General features: G+C 55.1%; 1 protein-coding gene across 1 annotated transcript; it reads right to left on the reverse strand.

Annotated features, from left to right (window-relative positions):
• Positions 1-1,111: 1,111 nt before the first annotated feature.
• Positions 1,112-9,103, reverse strand: MYL10 (myosin light chain 10). The gene is made up of 6 exons (XM_087815095.1): positions 8,999-9,103; positions 8,403-8,478; positions 7,419-7,523; positions 4,004-4,082; positions 1,587-1,635; positions 1,112-1,277 (listed from the first exon to the last, which is right to left on the reverse strand). The coding sequence occupies exons 1-6, from the start codon at positions 9,032-9,034 to the stop codon at positions 1,179-1,181; spliced, it is 444 nt and encodes a 147-aa protein (XP_087671221.1). The 5' UTR covers positions 9,035-9,103; the 3' UTR covers positions 1,112-1,178.
• Positions 9,104-13,553: the final 4,450 nt, after the last annotated feature.

Below are 13,553 nucleotides of genomic sequence, written 5' to 3' on the forward strand. Positions count from 1 at the left end.
TGTCTTGGTCCAGTTTTGGACTCTTATAAATCTGTAAATTCTTACATATGTCTTTCAAAGGATGTATGATGGACATTCTGGTGATATATACCTAGGAGCAGAACTCCTGGCTCAGGATATGCATGCATTTTAACTTTAGTAGATACTGCCAAGGAATGTCCCAAAGTGGTTGGCCCATTTTACTCTCTTGCTAGCAAAATTGAAGAGTTCTGTTTGTTCCACATCCTCATCAATACTTGGTATGTCCGTCTTTTTACTTTGAGCCATGGTGAGTGTGCACCTAATGGAAGTGTTTATTTGCATTTTTCTTATGAGAAATGAGGTTTAACATTTTCTCAGGTCTTTATTGCCTATTTGATATCCTTTTTTGTCACCTACCTGTTTTTTGTTTGTTTTTTGTTTGTTTGTTTTGGTTATCTTTCCAGTATTGACGTATAAGACTTTTAAAAAGTATATTTGGGATATGAGATCTTTGTCAAAATGTATTGTTGGCAATATCTTCTCCAGCCCAGTGCCTTGCCTTCTCATGTTCTTCATGCTGTCTTTTGCTGAGCAGAAGTTTTACATTTTGATGGTCTAATTTATGCACCTTTATTTTATGGTCGGTGCTATGTGTGTTCTGTTTAAGAACTCTTGGCCTATTCTTTAAACATCCCTTGAATCGATCTCTCCTTTCCATCTCCTTTGCCTCTACCGAGCTTCCAGGTCTCTCCAGGACTCGCTTCCCTCTGTGTCCCCATGCCAATTCTTGTCCTACTCACTGCATGATCTTCCTGCCCAGGGACAGGACTGGCTCATCACTGTGTCCCCAGGACTGGCAATAGGTCTGGCACGCACTAGGTGCTCAATAAAAGCTTCATAAATGAAGGCAGTGTCCTGTGGCCCAGCTGGGGATCATTAAAACTGTCAATTAGTTCTAAACACTAGCTCATCAGGAACATTTGAGCAAAGCCAGAGAAGTAAAAAGTTTTGGAAAAACCAACAACATAGGAATGTTCAGCGTTCTCCCCAGCAGGAGCATTAATCACAAAAACTCAGACCTTGTTAGCATTATTTATTCTTGCTTTGCGCCCCACCCACAAAACAAGGGGAGCCTTTCCTCACACATGTTGGTCATCAGTGGCCCCGACCCCCAGTGTTTGCTGCCTCTGACTGTGGGGGAGGTCCATGATCTCCTTCTAGTCTTTCTCTTCGCCATGCGTGATGACGTAGCATAGGTTCCTGTAGTCCAGGTTGCCACACACATCTGGGGGGAAAGCTGCAAACATCTGCTTGATCTGGGGAAGGAGCAGGGAGTCAGCCTGGACCAGGGCCAAATAAGGGCCAGAGTAGGGGGTCACCCAAAGGAGTCAGAGTGCAGACGGAGACATGGTGGTGGAGGGCACAGAGGCCAAGGTCCCACAGCCACCCCTCACCCCTGTTGTTCTTGCTCTCATCCAAGGAGTCAAAGGAGACATCACCTCAGCATCAAGAGAAGAGTGATCTGGGTGGGGTGGGGTGGAGGTGGCTGCTGAGAAGGTCTGGGCTGCGCCTCCCAGGAAGACTCTTAGCAGTGCTGAATGGCACCCTAAAAAGTCAGAGCTTACCTCCTCCTCGCTGAACCGGTCTGCCTGGGTCATGAGCTTCTCTTTGATGCTGCTCACAGGTGAGAAAAGGTCATGTTCAGGGGAATGGCCACCCTGTGAGTGGACACACGTCCCAGGGGTGATGAGGGCAGGTGGGCTTGGGGGAGGAGTCCTGGCCCAGGAGACACCCATGAGAGTAGGGAAGGGGGCAGGGCTGGCCCTACAGCCCCCTGTGGGCTCAGATGGCCACTTCAGCTGAGCCTTATTTTCTTCCTTTGTAATATGGGCTCTACTCCCAGCATCAGTGGGAACCAAATGAAATTACCTTGGGACTCCAACATGACCTTGGGGGCCACTCTGATGTCCCATCATGCACAAATAATCAACCTCAAGGTTACCGAGGGCAGCCTCTGCCTTGGTTCTACATGCACCGCTTCCCCGGCTTGTGATGGTTGCTGCCGTCTGTGTAGTCAGCCCAGGAATGGGGAGGCCTGCCCGGGGTTCATTTCCTCTCCATGGCCCTGGGAACTGAGTGCCATTGTCTCCCTTTACAGAGAGGGAAACTGAGGTTCGGGAAGGGTAATAATTTGTAGTGGCATGGTGGGGCCTGTCCCGTTGGGTGGTCCAGAGCAGGCACCCCCAGGAGCCAGAGCTTGTGTAGGTCCAGAGGAATGGCCAGAGATGAGGCATGGAAGGTGAGTTTAAGGCTGATGCCCTAGCTGCTGAGGTGATGGTGCCCAGAGGGCTCTCGGGGGGGAGCAGGGGGCAGGGGTAGGATCAGAGGGCTGAGCGGGTGCCCTGAGCACCCAGTGGCCTATGTCTCCAGCAATGGCAGGCCCCACTAAGGACTTGCACATTTTCCATCATTTATGTTACTGCAGGACAGTCACAGTTTCCAGCTCTCCAGGCTGGGGACTTTTCATAGACTCTGTTTCAACCAGAGCATCCTGTGGTCTGACTGGCAGACAGCCACATCTTCCAGGTCCCTTGTCCCTGGAGGGTGCCTTTGGTTCCCCAATTGGGTTCCCAAAGGGTTCCTCCCAGCCCTGGCCTTGTGTTGGCGGGAGTAAATGTGAATGGCAGTAGAGGGGTTGGTTCAGGCGACTCCAGGGGGCACCCCAGTGCCTCTCCCAGGTCCCCAAGATGGGGGTGGGAAACCATGGACCCTCAGGGAGTGGTGAAGGAGAGGGCTGAAGCTTGGGGAAATCCTCGTCACCCCTCTCCTACCCCTGGGGAGTGGGTGACTCACAGCTTTGCCAGGTGGGGGATGGTAAGAATGTGAGAGACAAAACAGACCCTCCCCTCTTCTTCCCTGCGCCCTGCCCTCTCCCACCCATCTCCATTAACTGATAATTCTAACAGGCAACAAAACTAGTCTCAAAGCCAAGGCCTGAAGCATCATAGTAATTGGTCATAAAGCCTGTGCCTGGGGAAGAAATCTTGCCTGCCCAGGATCACCCACAGGCCCAGCAAGGCCTTGGAGGCTCAGAAGGGATGGCCCGGGACAGCTCAGAGGTCAGTTCAGGGTCCCAGCCCCTGGACAGGTGGTCACTGCCCTGCTTGCCCCTGCCCACCACCCTTGACTCTCTGCCCTGAGTTCTCACTGGGCTGAGGCTCCCAAGCAGAGCAGACATCAGTGCCCCCACCTCTATAATGCCAGCCCAGTGGCCCACTGGACAGCTGCCCACAGTCACCTAACTCTCTGTGTATTCCCAGCTGAGCTGGTCCCTTCCCATGGGCCAGCATCCATCCCGAATTGGCTCAGGCCCTGGCTAACATCTGGCCCATTCCTCTCCCCAGAAGCCTGGATCCCATTGACTTTGCCCTCTGGCGTTTCACTTACCCATTCACTCCTCTCCATCTCAACGGCCAAGGCCTTCATGGTGGCTGTAACCCTCTCCTCTTCTCCTCCAGGCTGGCCTCCATGTTGCCCCTGCCTAACTCCTTCTCAGGCTCTCCTATGCCCCCAGGGCAGGCCCGTGGTCCAGGGCCTGGTGAGTGGGCTACCCCATACAGGCCCTGCCTGCCTCTCTGTGCTTAATCTCCCCCGCCCCACACCCACTCACTGGCTTCGGCCACAGGCCGCTCCTCCTAACCTTGCACACGCCAAGCCCTGGCAGTTCACTTGCTGGGTTCCTACATCTAAGATACTCCCTGCCTCAGCCCAGGCACCTTCAGTCATCCTTCAAGGCTCACCTCTACCCCCACTCCCACCGGCCATTGGGAAGCCCTCCCTGGTGACCTCATACTCCCTTTCACACAGAAATGGGGGCACTGAGGCCTGGAGAGGGGAGGGGGCATCAAGTGATGGCTGAGCTGGGCTGAGTTCTGGGCAGAGAGGAGATTGGGCTGCCACCCACCCAGACCCCATACCAGCTCCTTTATAATCTGAGGCTTTGGAGAGAGGAAAATCAAAATGGAAGGCAGAGGAGACTTACAAATCCGCCTTGACGAAACCTTTCCCTTCAGTGTCGAACACCTTGAAGGCATGGAGAATGGTCTCCTCTGGGTCCGTGCCTAGAAGCAGCACACACAGCCGGGAGAGCACCCAAATGAAGAGAGTCGGCAGGGGGCTGGGGCTGGGCAGGTCCCATGGCCCCCACAGGGAGATAGTTTGGGGAGCTTCCTCCCCAACTTCTACTCCACAGTGGAAGCAAGAGAAGGGAGGTTTCAGGGAAACAAGGAATAGTGGTAACTGCCAAGGGCACCGCCTGTAGTTATATATGCTCTGTACAGCTGTACAGGAGACCCTGACAAAGCACTTACTACGTGCTTAACCAGCTGACCATTGGCCCGATTTTCCAGACAAAGAAAATGAGGCTCCGAGAGGTTAAGTGACTTGGCCAAGTTCTCACAGCTGATGCTGCCATGTGATTAGTGAGGTGGGAGGGCAGCTCTGGCACTTTCTCATTGCCTGAGATGTGGGTGAGAGAAGAAAAAATGCTGCACTTGGGGGCCAAGGCTGGGACTCAGGGAGTGGCATTGGAGGGGTCTGCAAGATTGTTCCAGCCAGAGGCAGGGCAGGTGGGACAACAAGCTGTGGGGTGGGGCAGTGGAGAGGGGCTGTGGGGAGGAGCAGTTTTGGTTTTATCACCTTCATAGCATGGGCTTTAGGAAAAGGAGTCATTAGGAGAAATAGACCTATTCCCAAAACAAGATTGGATATCTTGCCCCCTGGTTGTACAGATGGGGAAACTGAGGCCCAGCAAAGAAGGGTCTCACCCAAGGCCTCACAGGCTGTGCGAATGACAGCTGGTGACCTGGTGATGTATATGTAGTGCTCTTTCCTCTCTGTCACTCATCCCTCCCCTCACTGTGGACCAGGGATGTCCCCTTCCTTCCTTAAGGCTTAGCTGTGTCCTTGGTGAAATGGAGATAAAGGTGGTGTTTGCTCCCCCTTCCTAGGATGAATTATGGTAACGTATGGTTAATGGTAAAGATCTGGACAAACATCATTCCATCATGGCCGCAAGTGTGGCTGAGCGTGCTGCGGCAAGCCCCACCCTGCAGCCTCACTGTTCTACCCCATGGAACCCCCAGATCAGCCCACGTGGTAGGTACTGATGCCCCCAGTTTGTCAAAAAGGAAACTGAGCTCAGAAAGTCTCTGTTACTTGCTTGAGGTCCCCACTACTAAGGGGAGGAGGGTTTGAAGGCAACTCTTTGGGCCTCCAGAGCCCCCTGCTTGTCCCACCACTCTGCTCCTGCCCGTCAGACTGATTCAAGGTCAGCTGTGTCTCCCCCATCAAACTGATCAGAGCCAGCTGTGTCTTCCCCATCAGACTGGGTCAGGGCCTTCTATGTCTACCACATCAGACCGGGGGCTCATGCAGGACAGGATGGTATCTGGGTCATTAGGCATCTCTGAGGCTGGCCCAGAGTGGCCAAGCCTGGCACATTGCTGGCCTCCCAGCCACTCTGCTCTGCAGACTTTGTACCTCATCAAATAGGTACAGAGTAGCTACATTCCCCGCCCCTCCCCACCAATCGCTGTTATTCCTAATCTCATGACAATGTGTCCTTGTCCCAATTAGAGGCCTGAGACAGTGCCTGCCCAGCCTTAGCTCCTGTCTCCACTGCTGGCTGAGCATGCAAGCTCAGCCAAGTTCAGCTGAAGTCCCAGTGCTGGCGTCCCTGCAAAAATGAGAAAAAGCTGGGAGCCTGTGACCCTGCCTGGTCTGGGTCAGAGTTCTTAGCTCAGTCGCAGACCAACACACCTCCTTTTAAGTCACTGGGTCACCGGCTAGAGTCCCAAATGTCTCTGGGAATGTAAACCCTGCCCCAGGTCCCTGGGCTTCTGAGCTCTTCCAGGAGGTGGCCATGGTCCCAGGAACAACCCCTACTGGCTGCCTGGAGGTGGGCCAATGGCACTCCTGAGTCAGCTGAACAGCTCCAGGCCCACAGCCTGCCCTCTCTCCCGCCCTCAGTTTCCAGTCTCTAACACGGAGTGTGGAGCTATCTGGTCATAGGGCAATTGCTGGCCTCCTTCTAGTCTAGGATCAGCCAGGACATTGTGTGTGGGGCTATTGTACTCGCCAGCAGGCCACAGCCTGTGAGAGCATTATGATTTCTCACCAAATAAAATCTGTGCTGTTAGGTAGGATCACCCCTGTAGTGGGCTGAATTGTGCTCCCTCCCAAAAATATATCCATGTCCTCATTCCCGGAATAAGGAAATGTCATTTTACTTGGGAAAAAGGCCTTTGCAGATGTCAAAAAAGGATCTTGAGATGGGGAGATGATCCTGGATTACCCAGGTGGGCCCTAAATCTTGTAACAAGTGTCCTTTTAAGAGTGAAGCAAGGGAGCCACACAGAAGAGGAGGCAGTGGACCACAGATTCAGAGATGGGAGCGATGCAGCCACCAGAGACTGGGAGAGGCAACAAAGAGATTCTCCCCTGGAGCCTCTGAGGAAGCAGGGCCTGCCACAGTTCAGATTCCAGGCTTCGGAGCAGAGAGAATACATTGCTGGGTTTTTGAGCTGTCAAGTTTGTGGTCATTTGTTACAGCAGCCTCGGGAAACCAACACAATGCTCATTTTACAGACAAAAAACTGAGGTGAAAGAGCAGACAAGCCAAGGTCACCCTGGGGGCCAGTGGGGGGCTAGGTATAGAACCCAGATCTAGCAGAGACAGGGAGGGAACCAGGCAGGGGCACCCTGAGGGTGGGGTAGCTACAAGGCCCACCTCCCAGGGCAGCCTCAGCCTAAGCTGGCCCTTCCCTCTGACTGTGGAACCCTCAAGCCCAGGGGACGGCACTAAAGGGCAGGGGACAGAGATGCCTTGACTCCCACCACAACCTGCACCCCAGGCCTAACGTTGCAATGGTTAGAGCCAGGAGTCGGGGTTAGGTTCCCTCCCCATCACTTAGATGCTGGGACACCTGAGGAAGTTGTGGTGACCTCTCTGAGCCTGAGAGGCTCATTCACTTGTGAATGAGGCCCCTCCATCTTTTCCCTGGGGGAGGAACTGTGGTCTGACATAGTAGTTTCCACCCCCTACCCTCCATAGCCCCTCCTCCTGGCATAGCGGACGGTGAGGCAGAGCAGGCAAGAAGAGCCCAGGGGTAGGGAGGTGGGGCTGAGGCAGCATCCTGATGGTGGGCAAAGAGCTTTCACACAATTTGTCCTGCTGTGCCCCTCACAGCCCTGCAAGGAGGGGTGGCTACAGTTACCACCATTCTGTGGTGTAGAGGTGGGAACTGAGGCAGAGCTGGGAAGGCATGTGCTCCTGGGGGTGACACCATGCTCCCAGCTGGGGTGTGTGTCAGCGGGGAGGACATCTGCAGATAGGACCCAGCCTGCCCACGCCCACTCACCCCTCCCTCCCCAGGGCCACCTGGAGTCTCACTCACCCTTCAGCTTCTCCCCAAACATGGTCAGGAAGACAGTGAAGTTGATGGGCCCAGGGGCCTCCTTCACCATGGCCTCCAGCTCCTCGTTCTTCACATTGATGCGCCCTGGGGGGGGGGGGGTACCCGGGAGCACAGTGAGGGCCAGAGGGGACTCTGCCTGCAGGCAGCCCAGGAGAGCAGAGCCCAGGGCCACGGAGCATCCTGCAGTCTCCCAGCTCTACCACCCACCTGCCCCCATCCCCTAAGGCCCTGCCCACCTGCTGGGGGACCTGGGGAGGGGACCACATCCAACCACAGTCAGCATGGGGCTGCCCCAGCCTTACTGCCCCAGCAAGTTAGTTGATTGTCATCTCCATTTTACAGATGAGGAAAATGAGGCTCAAAGAAACTGAAGCTGAGGTGTATAGGGGCTGGAAGACCTGGATCTCAGACTCATTTGTCTCCAGAGGGGGCAACTGGTTGCCAGGAGGTTGGGATTCTGGGATTCTTCATGGTTCCAGGGGACAACCAGATCTCTAGGAGCTCAAAGCTCAGTACAGAAATGACTTGGTTTTGCCCCCTCCCCACCCCCACCCCGTATCTCAGGCCCCACCCAGTCCCTGAGGCCCCCCTTCAGGCCCTTCCCTGGGCCTTAGAGGGTGCAAAAGCCTCCCCTGGGAGCTGAAGCTTGGAACCCTTGAGTCCTGCACACATCTCCAGCCTCTCCCCAACCTGAGGCAGCTCTTGACCCCTCACCTCACCCCAGCCTCCCACCTCTGACCTTTGCACAGGTCATTTCTGCACCTGAAATACCCTCCCTGCTTCCCTGGCAAGTGTTCTCCTACAACAGGAATCCCTTACTGACCTTCCAGGTAGCACCCACACCTTCTCTGCACCCACAAACGGCACATGAACCCCTCACACCCACTGCGCCCAGCCGCTCACTCTTTCTGGATGGCCTGCTCTGCCCCAAGCTCCTGGCCCCCCTGGCTGCTGATCACCCACCCAGGGCAGCAAAGGTGTCCCTCAGGTCCTCCTTGTCAATGAAGCCATCCCGGTTCTGGTCCATGATGGTGAAGGCCTGGCAGAGACAAGGGCACTGAAAAGTCACCCTCCCCTTTCACCCAAGCCCAGCTTCCCTCCCCAGAAAAAACCCTCTCCCCAAGGGGCTGTCCTGCAAACTGCTGCCCCAGCAACCTCAGTGCAGCCCCCTCTGGCCACCCAGTTACCCAGCTCAGTGTGACACCAGCGTCACAGTGAGGGTTAACCTGCACTGAACTGCTACTGTGTGCCAGCATGCTGCTGGGCTTCATGCCCATCCTTCATTCCATGTCCACAGCAACCCCCTTTCACAGAGAGGAGAACTGAGGCTCAGAGAGAGAAAGGGCTTACAGCAAGCAAAGGCTCAGATAGAGAGGGGTCAGACTGCCTAAGGACAGCAGTCACATCTGCAGGTTCTGAGGCACACCACGGTGGCACTAAGAAGAGTGACATCATCACTCCTCAAGGACTGAGGGCTGATCCCACTCCTTATTGGCTCCCCAAGTGCTTTCTATGAATTACATGAACCCTCCCAATGGCCCCAGTGAGCACTGACCAACCTCTTTAAACTCCTGGATCTGGGACTGATCAAACATGGAGAAGACGTTGGAGCTGGCTCCACCTTCCGTTCTTTTCCGGGCTCTTCTGGGTGCCTGTGAGGTAGTAGGTGAGGCCTTGCAGAAGGGAAGTCAGCCATTCACCACCTCCCAACCCTCATGCCTCATCTCCCACAGTGTCATCCTGAATGAAGCCCCCACCCACCCCCAGCCTGAAGCAGACTGGCAGGCAAAGCTTCTAATGAAGCCTTGCAGATGAGCAGGGTGGTTTCCCAGCCCACGGCAAGAAGCCCACAGGAGCGCCCACCCCCCGGGTCAGACAGCTGCTTCCTGACCTGGGCCCCCGGGCTCCGGAAGGCTGGTGGTCTGCGCCCAGCCTGTGAAGCAGAGAGGGGCATATTTTCTAGCATCAGACCCCAAATGGGGCCCATCTCCTCTCCTGCCATCCTCCCCAGTGTTCTCAGGATAACATTTGGGCTCCTCAGCCCTGTGAGATCTGTCCTTTGTCCCTCTCCCAGAGCTTCTACCCCCACTCACCTGGGACCCCCACTCTATCCCAAATCTGCTTTGAGCTCTCTTCTCTCCCAACATTTGCTCCTGCAATTCCCACTGCCTGGAATACCTTCCCTGCCTTCCATCTGGTAGAATCTTTATCCCCCAGGCTCAACTTCTCTGCCACCTCCTCTGAGAAGCCTTCCCTGACCCCTAAGCCAATTTAGAGCTCCCCAGATTCTTCCCTCACCACCAGTCTAGGGCAGCCATACCCCATAGCACGGTCCACACTGTCCTGCCATATCTGTGTCTGTTCATCTCTGCAGACCCTGCCTCACCCAGGCTCAGAGTGGGGATTGACTTGGAAATAGCTACCCACGGCTCAGGGGTGAACTCCCCAGTAGGTAGAGCAGGCGACCACCCACATGGAATAATTCCAGGGAGTCCACTATTGAGCACTCACTGAAAGCCCTCAGTCCTCAAGACTCCCTGAGGAGATCTTGCCCTCAGCAGCCATCATTAGGGCCCCCCATGTTCGAGTCTCTGAACTGGCTCAGAGAGGTGGTACAGACACTGGCTTCCTGCTCCCATCTCTCTACCCCCTCTCCTGCTTCCATCTCAGCCAAGCTCTGTCTATCCATCCCCAGAGCATGCCCCCCCCCAGTGCCTGTGTGGTCTCCCCTCCCCCACCTCACTCCTATCCCACCACCCAACTTCCCCCACCCCTGCACTCGCCCCCACTTCCCTCTGGCGCCTGGGCTCACTTCAGGAGCAGCAGCTCGGCTGACTTATAATTAGCTTTTACTGGGTGCTTTGTCTCCACTAATCCTTTGAAAGGGGGGCTGGCAGGGCAGCCAGGACATTATGATGCCGTAAAACCTCTGTAATATTTATAAATCCCTTCAGACATCATAAAGAAAAGAACCTCCCTGCAGAGTTCATCTCACATAATTACATATACATTTCCCTCTGATTAATAAAAACGATCACTTCCGTCTGTGGCATATTCTGCCCTTTCTCTCCTCAGACCTGCCCTTGGCCTCGGCATCACCCATTCCTGCCTCATCCCAGCCTTCTACGACCATCTTGTGGAACATTGCCCTACTGTGTGCCAGGCCCTGTTCCAGAACCCCCAAAAGGAGGACTGCACAGGGGGAAACTGAGGCTTAGGATCTTCTGCTCTCCCAGCCTGGACTCTTTGCAACCCAGCTGCCTGGGGAATTCCCTTTTATAGTGTTCCCCTAAAAAATAAAAATCCCCTGAAAAGAACACCTCAGGGCAGAAGGGGGTAGCCCAGACCTGAGTTCCAATCCTGCCTGTGCTATTCACAGCCTCTGTGATGTTAAGAAATTCAGTTACAAGCTCTAAGCCTCTTTCCCTATTTGTGCCTATCTCAAGGCATCAGGACATTCATTAGGTACCTGCTTATCTCCAGCCAGGCCCTGTGCCCAGACCCAGGGACCCAGAGCTGAATTAGGCTCCATCCTTGTCCCCAAGGAGCCCACAGTCCAGCTGGGAGCAGACAATCAATAGAGGTGGAAGGGAGGGACAGGTGCTGAGAACACAGAGAAGCCCTCTACCACTGGGGCTCTCAGGGCAGGCTTCCCAGAGGAGATGGCTTCTGAGCTGGGGCTTGACAACCCAGTCAGAGTTCTCAGGCCAAGTGGGACTGATGAGGGTGCAGGAGTCAGGCCTGAATGAACAGTGCCCTTGAGAGTCTGCAGGGAGACCCAAGGGGCTGGAGCACAGGGGCAAGGGAAGATAGCAGGGCAGGCCTCACATGGGCTGAAGGAGCTCAAAGCAAGGCTGGCAGGCCCCACACAAGGTTCCAGAGGACCCAGGCTGTCCTGGAATCCCAACTCGACCCACATAGGAGTCATGTCCTCTCAATAGGAGCAGAGCCCCACTTCTGCCTTGAAAAGTCTAAGCCTGGCCCACCCTGCCTCCCTCCACCTTTCTCTTCTTCATCTCTCCTTCACCTCAGCAGCCCCCACCCAATCCAGGAAAGCAGACCCAAATCAGGACCCACGTGGATGAACTGGCCACCCATCAAGGGCAGCCCAGGATGGGCCAGGTATAGGCCTGACATCAAAGGTGAAGGAAAGGTCAGGATCAGGGATATCAGGTCAAGGGCAAGGATGTCAATGAGAGGAGCAGGGTCAGGGTGAGTTCAGGCAATGAGGCGAAGGTCAGAATCACAAATGAAGTCAAGGTCACAGGATGAGGTCAGGGTCAGGAGGCAGGGCAGCCCTAGCCTACCATGGTCTGGAGTGCTCCCTCGCGCTGCAGCAGGGCTGGGGCAGTTCAGGGATGTCTCTTTAAATAGTGTTCTAGGTCCGGACAGCAGTTTGGAAGGTGACAAAGGACAGGATGGAGGCCTCCCTGCCAGACACCTGTCTGGGACATTGAAAGTGGGTGTGATTGTAGCATCCAGAGAGAGTCCAAGCCACGAAGCTCTCCACCAGCACTGGGCCAACCGGATTTTTGTAGCCAAGGGCCCAGGGTCCAGAAAGGGGGTCTTGGATAGGGACACACAGTAAGTTGAGGCCTGGAACCAGCTGGGAAGACTTGGCCTTGGCCATGGAAGGTCAGGAGAGCTTTCAAGGCAGGGCCACCCACACCAGCTGGGGAAATTCATAGCTGCAACATGGCCAATCCCCTAAGCTGTGCAACTCTGGGTAGGACACCATCCTCCAGAAGGCTCAGTCGTCTCATATGAAGAGTGTGTAGCACATGACACCCATTGGTCAGTTCTTGGAGAGGGTTTCTGTATCAGCCTGGCCCTGTGGTTATGAGTGCCACCCTCACCCACCCCAGCCCTCCTCAGGGAGTTGAAAAGCAAAGAGATAAAAGAAAAATGGAGGTGACTTTGACAAGGGATAATTGAAAAATCAGATCTCCATTCCACCCTGGCCACACATATATCCAGACATGGTTCATCCTCACTAGGCTTGGCCCAGCCTAAGAGTTCTCAGCACAGTGCCAAGCAGAGACTGCACCTGCCCTGGTAGCCTCCCACTCCTGTGTGTTCAGTCCAGCCTGGGCTGCCCCATCTGTCCGGCCAAGTCGGCCCCCAATCTGTCTGATCGGTTGCCAGGGCCGGCAGTGCTGGGCTTAGACAGTGAGCCCTCTTGTCCCCAGGCACAGGACAGCTTAATTGTCCCCGGAGCTGGCCTCAGGCCTCCACACCCTGGTAAGATTGATCTCCTGCCTTGGGGGAGGGAATGCGATGGCGATGATTAGAAGAGTAGCTAACATTTATTAAACACAGAAGTCAGTTGATGTTCTGAAACGTGTTTTCACATTCAGTCCTTACCTCATTTTCCAGGTGAGGAAACTGAGGCATGCACAGATGAATCACTCACCCAAGGCCCTTCTCTCTAGTGGTTCCAGAAAGAAGCTTCGGAAGGTTCTGCCCACCCCAGTGCTCCCCTCCCAGAGCCATCCAGACTGGCTGACTGTGACCCACCCCTCTGACCTCCCTGAGACTGGTGATGGAACCCTCTGCCTGAGCTGGGGCCAGGCCTTGCCATACTGTCCCCTGTCACCAACTAATCACAGTCTTCACTGTGGGCCGAGGTGAAGGGAATTGACTCTGGGGGCAGGAACCTGGATTCCAGCCCCAGTCCTTCCTTGACCCGCTTCAGGAGACAGGCTGCATGAGCTAGACAGGTGCCTGCCTGTTCTGGGCCTATGCAGAGGGGCAGGTGGCCGCCATCTGCACCAGCCCTGGGAGCAGCCTTTTTCTGCCCTGTCCATGAACTTGGCCCGGGTTCTCTAGGCTCTGGGTTTGTTGAGCAGCAGAGACGATGCCATCCGGGGCTATGGCTCCTGCTTCCTGCTGGCTGGAGGCCTCCTCACACAAGGACTGGATGCCCCTAAGCTCTTGCCTCCGGGGATCAAGGCCTGGGACCATGGAAGAGCTCCTGAAGGCTCAGGACAGCCCTGAGCCAGCCAGCCTGTGGGAAGGGGAGAGGGAGGGAAGCGCAGAGGGAATCACGGGGAGGTGGGGAATAGTTACAACAGAGTTCACAAGCACTTGGCCAATCAGTTCTGATGGTTTCCT

This window comes from Miniopterus natalensis, chromosome 3 (genome assembly GCF_054644295.1).
Source record: "Miniopterus natalensis isolate mMinNat1 chromosome 3, mMinNat1.hap1, whole genome shotgun sequence".
In the NCBI taxonomy this organism is placed as follows: domain Eukaryota; kingdom Metazoa; phylum Chordata; class Mammalia; order Chiroptera; family Miniopteridae; genus Miniopterus; species Miniopterus natalensis.

Excerpts from the sequence above, each read along its gene's own strand:
- MYL10 (XM_087815095.1), bottom strand. The coding sequence starts at position 9,034 with ATGTTTGATCAGTCCCAGATCCAGGAGTTTAAAGAG. Across the intron at positions 7,524-8,402 it reads GGACACCTTTGCTGCCCTGG|GGCGCATCAATGTGAAGAAC; the intron begins GTGGGTGATCAG and ends CCCCCCCCCCAG. Across the intron at positions 4,083-7,418 it reads GTTTGGGGAGAAGCTGAAGG|GCACGGACCCAGAGGAGACC; the intron begins GTGAGTGAGACT and ends TGCTGCTTCTAG.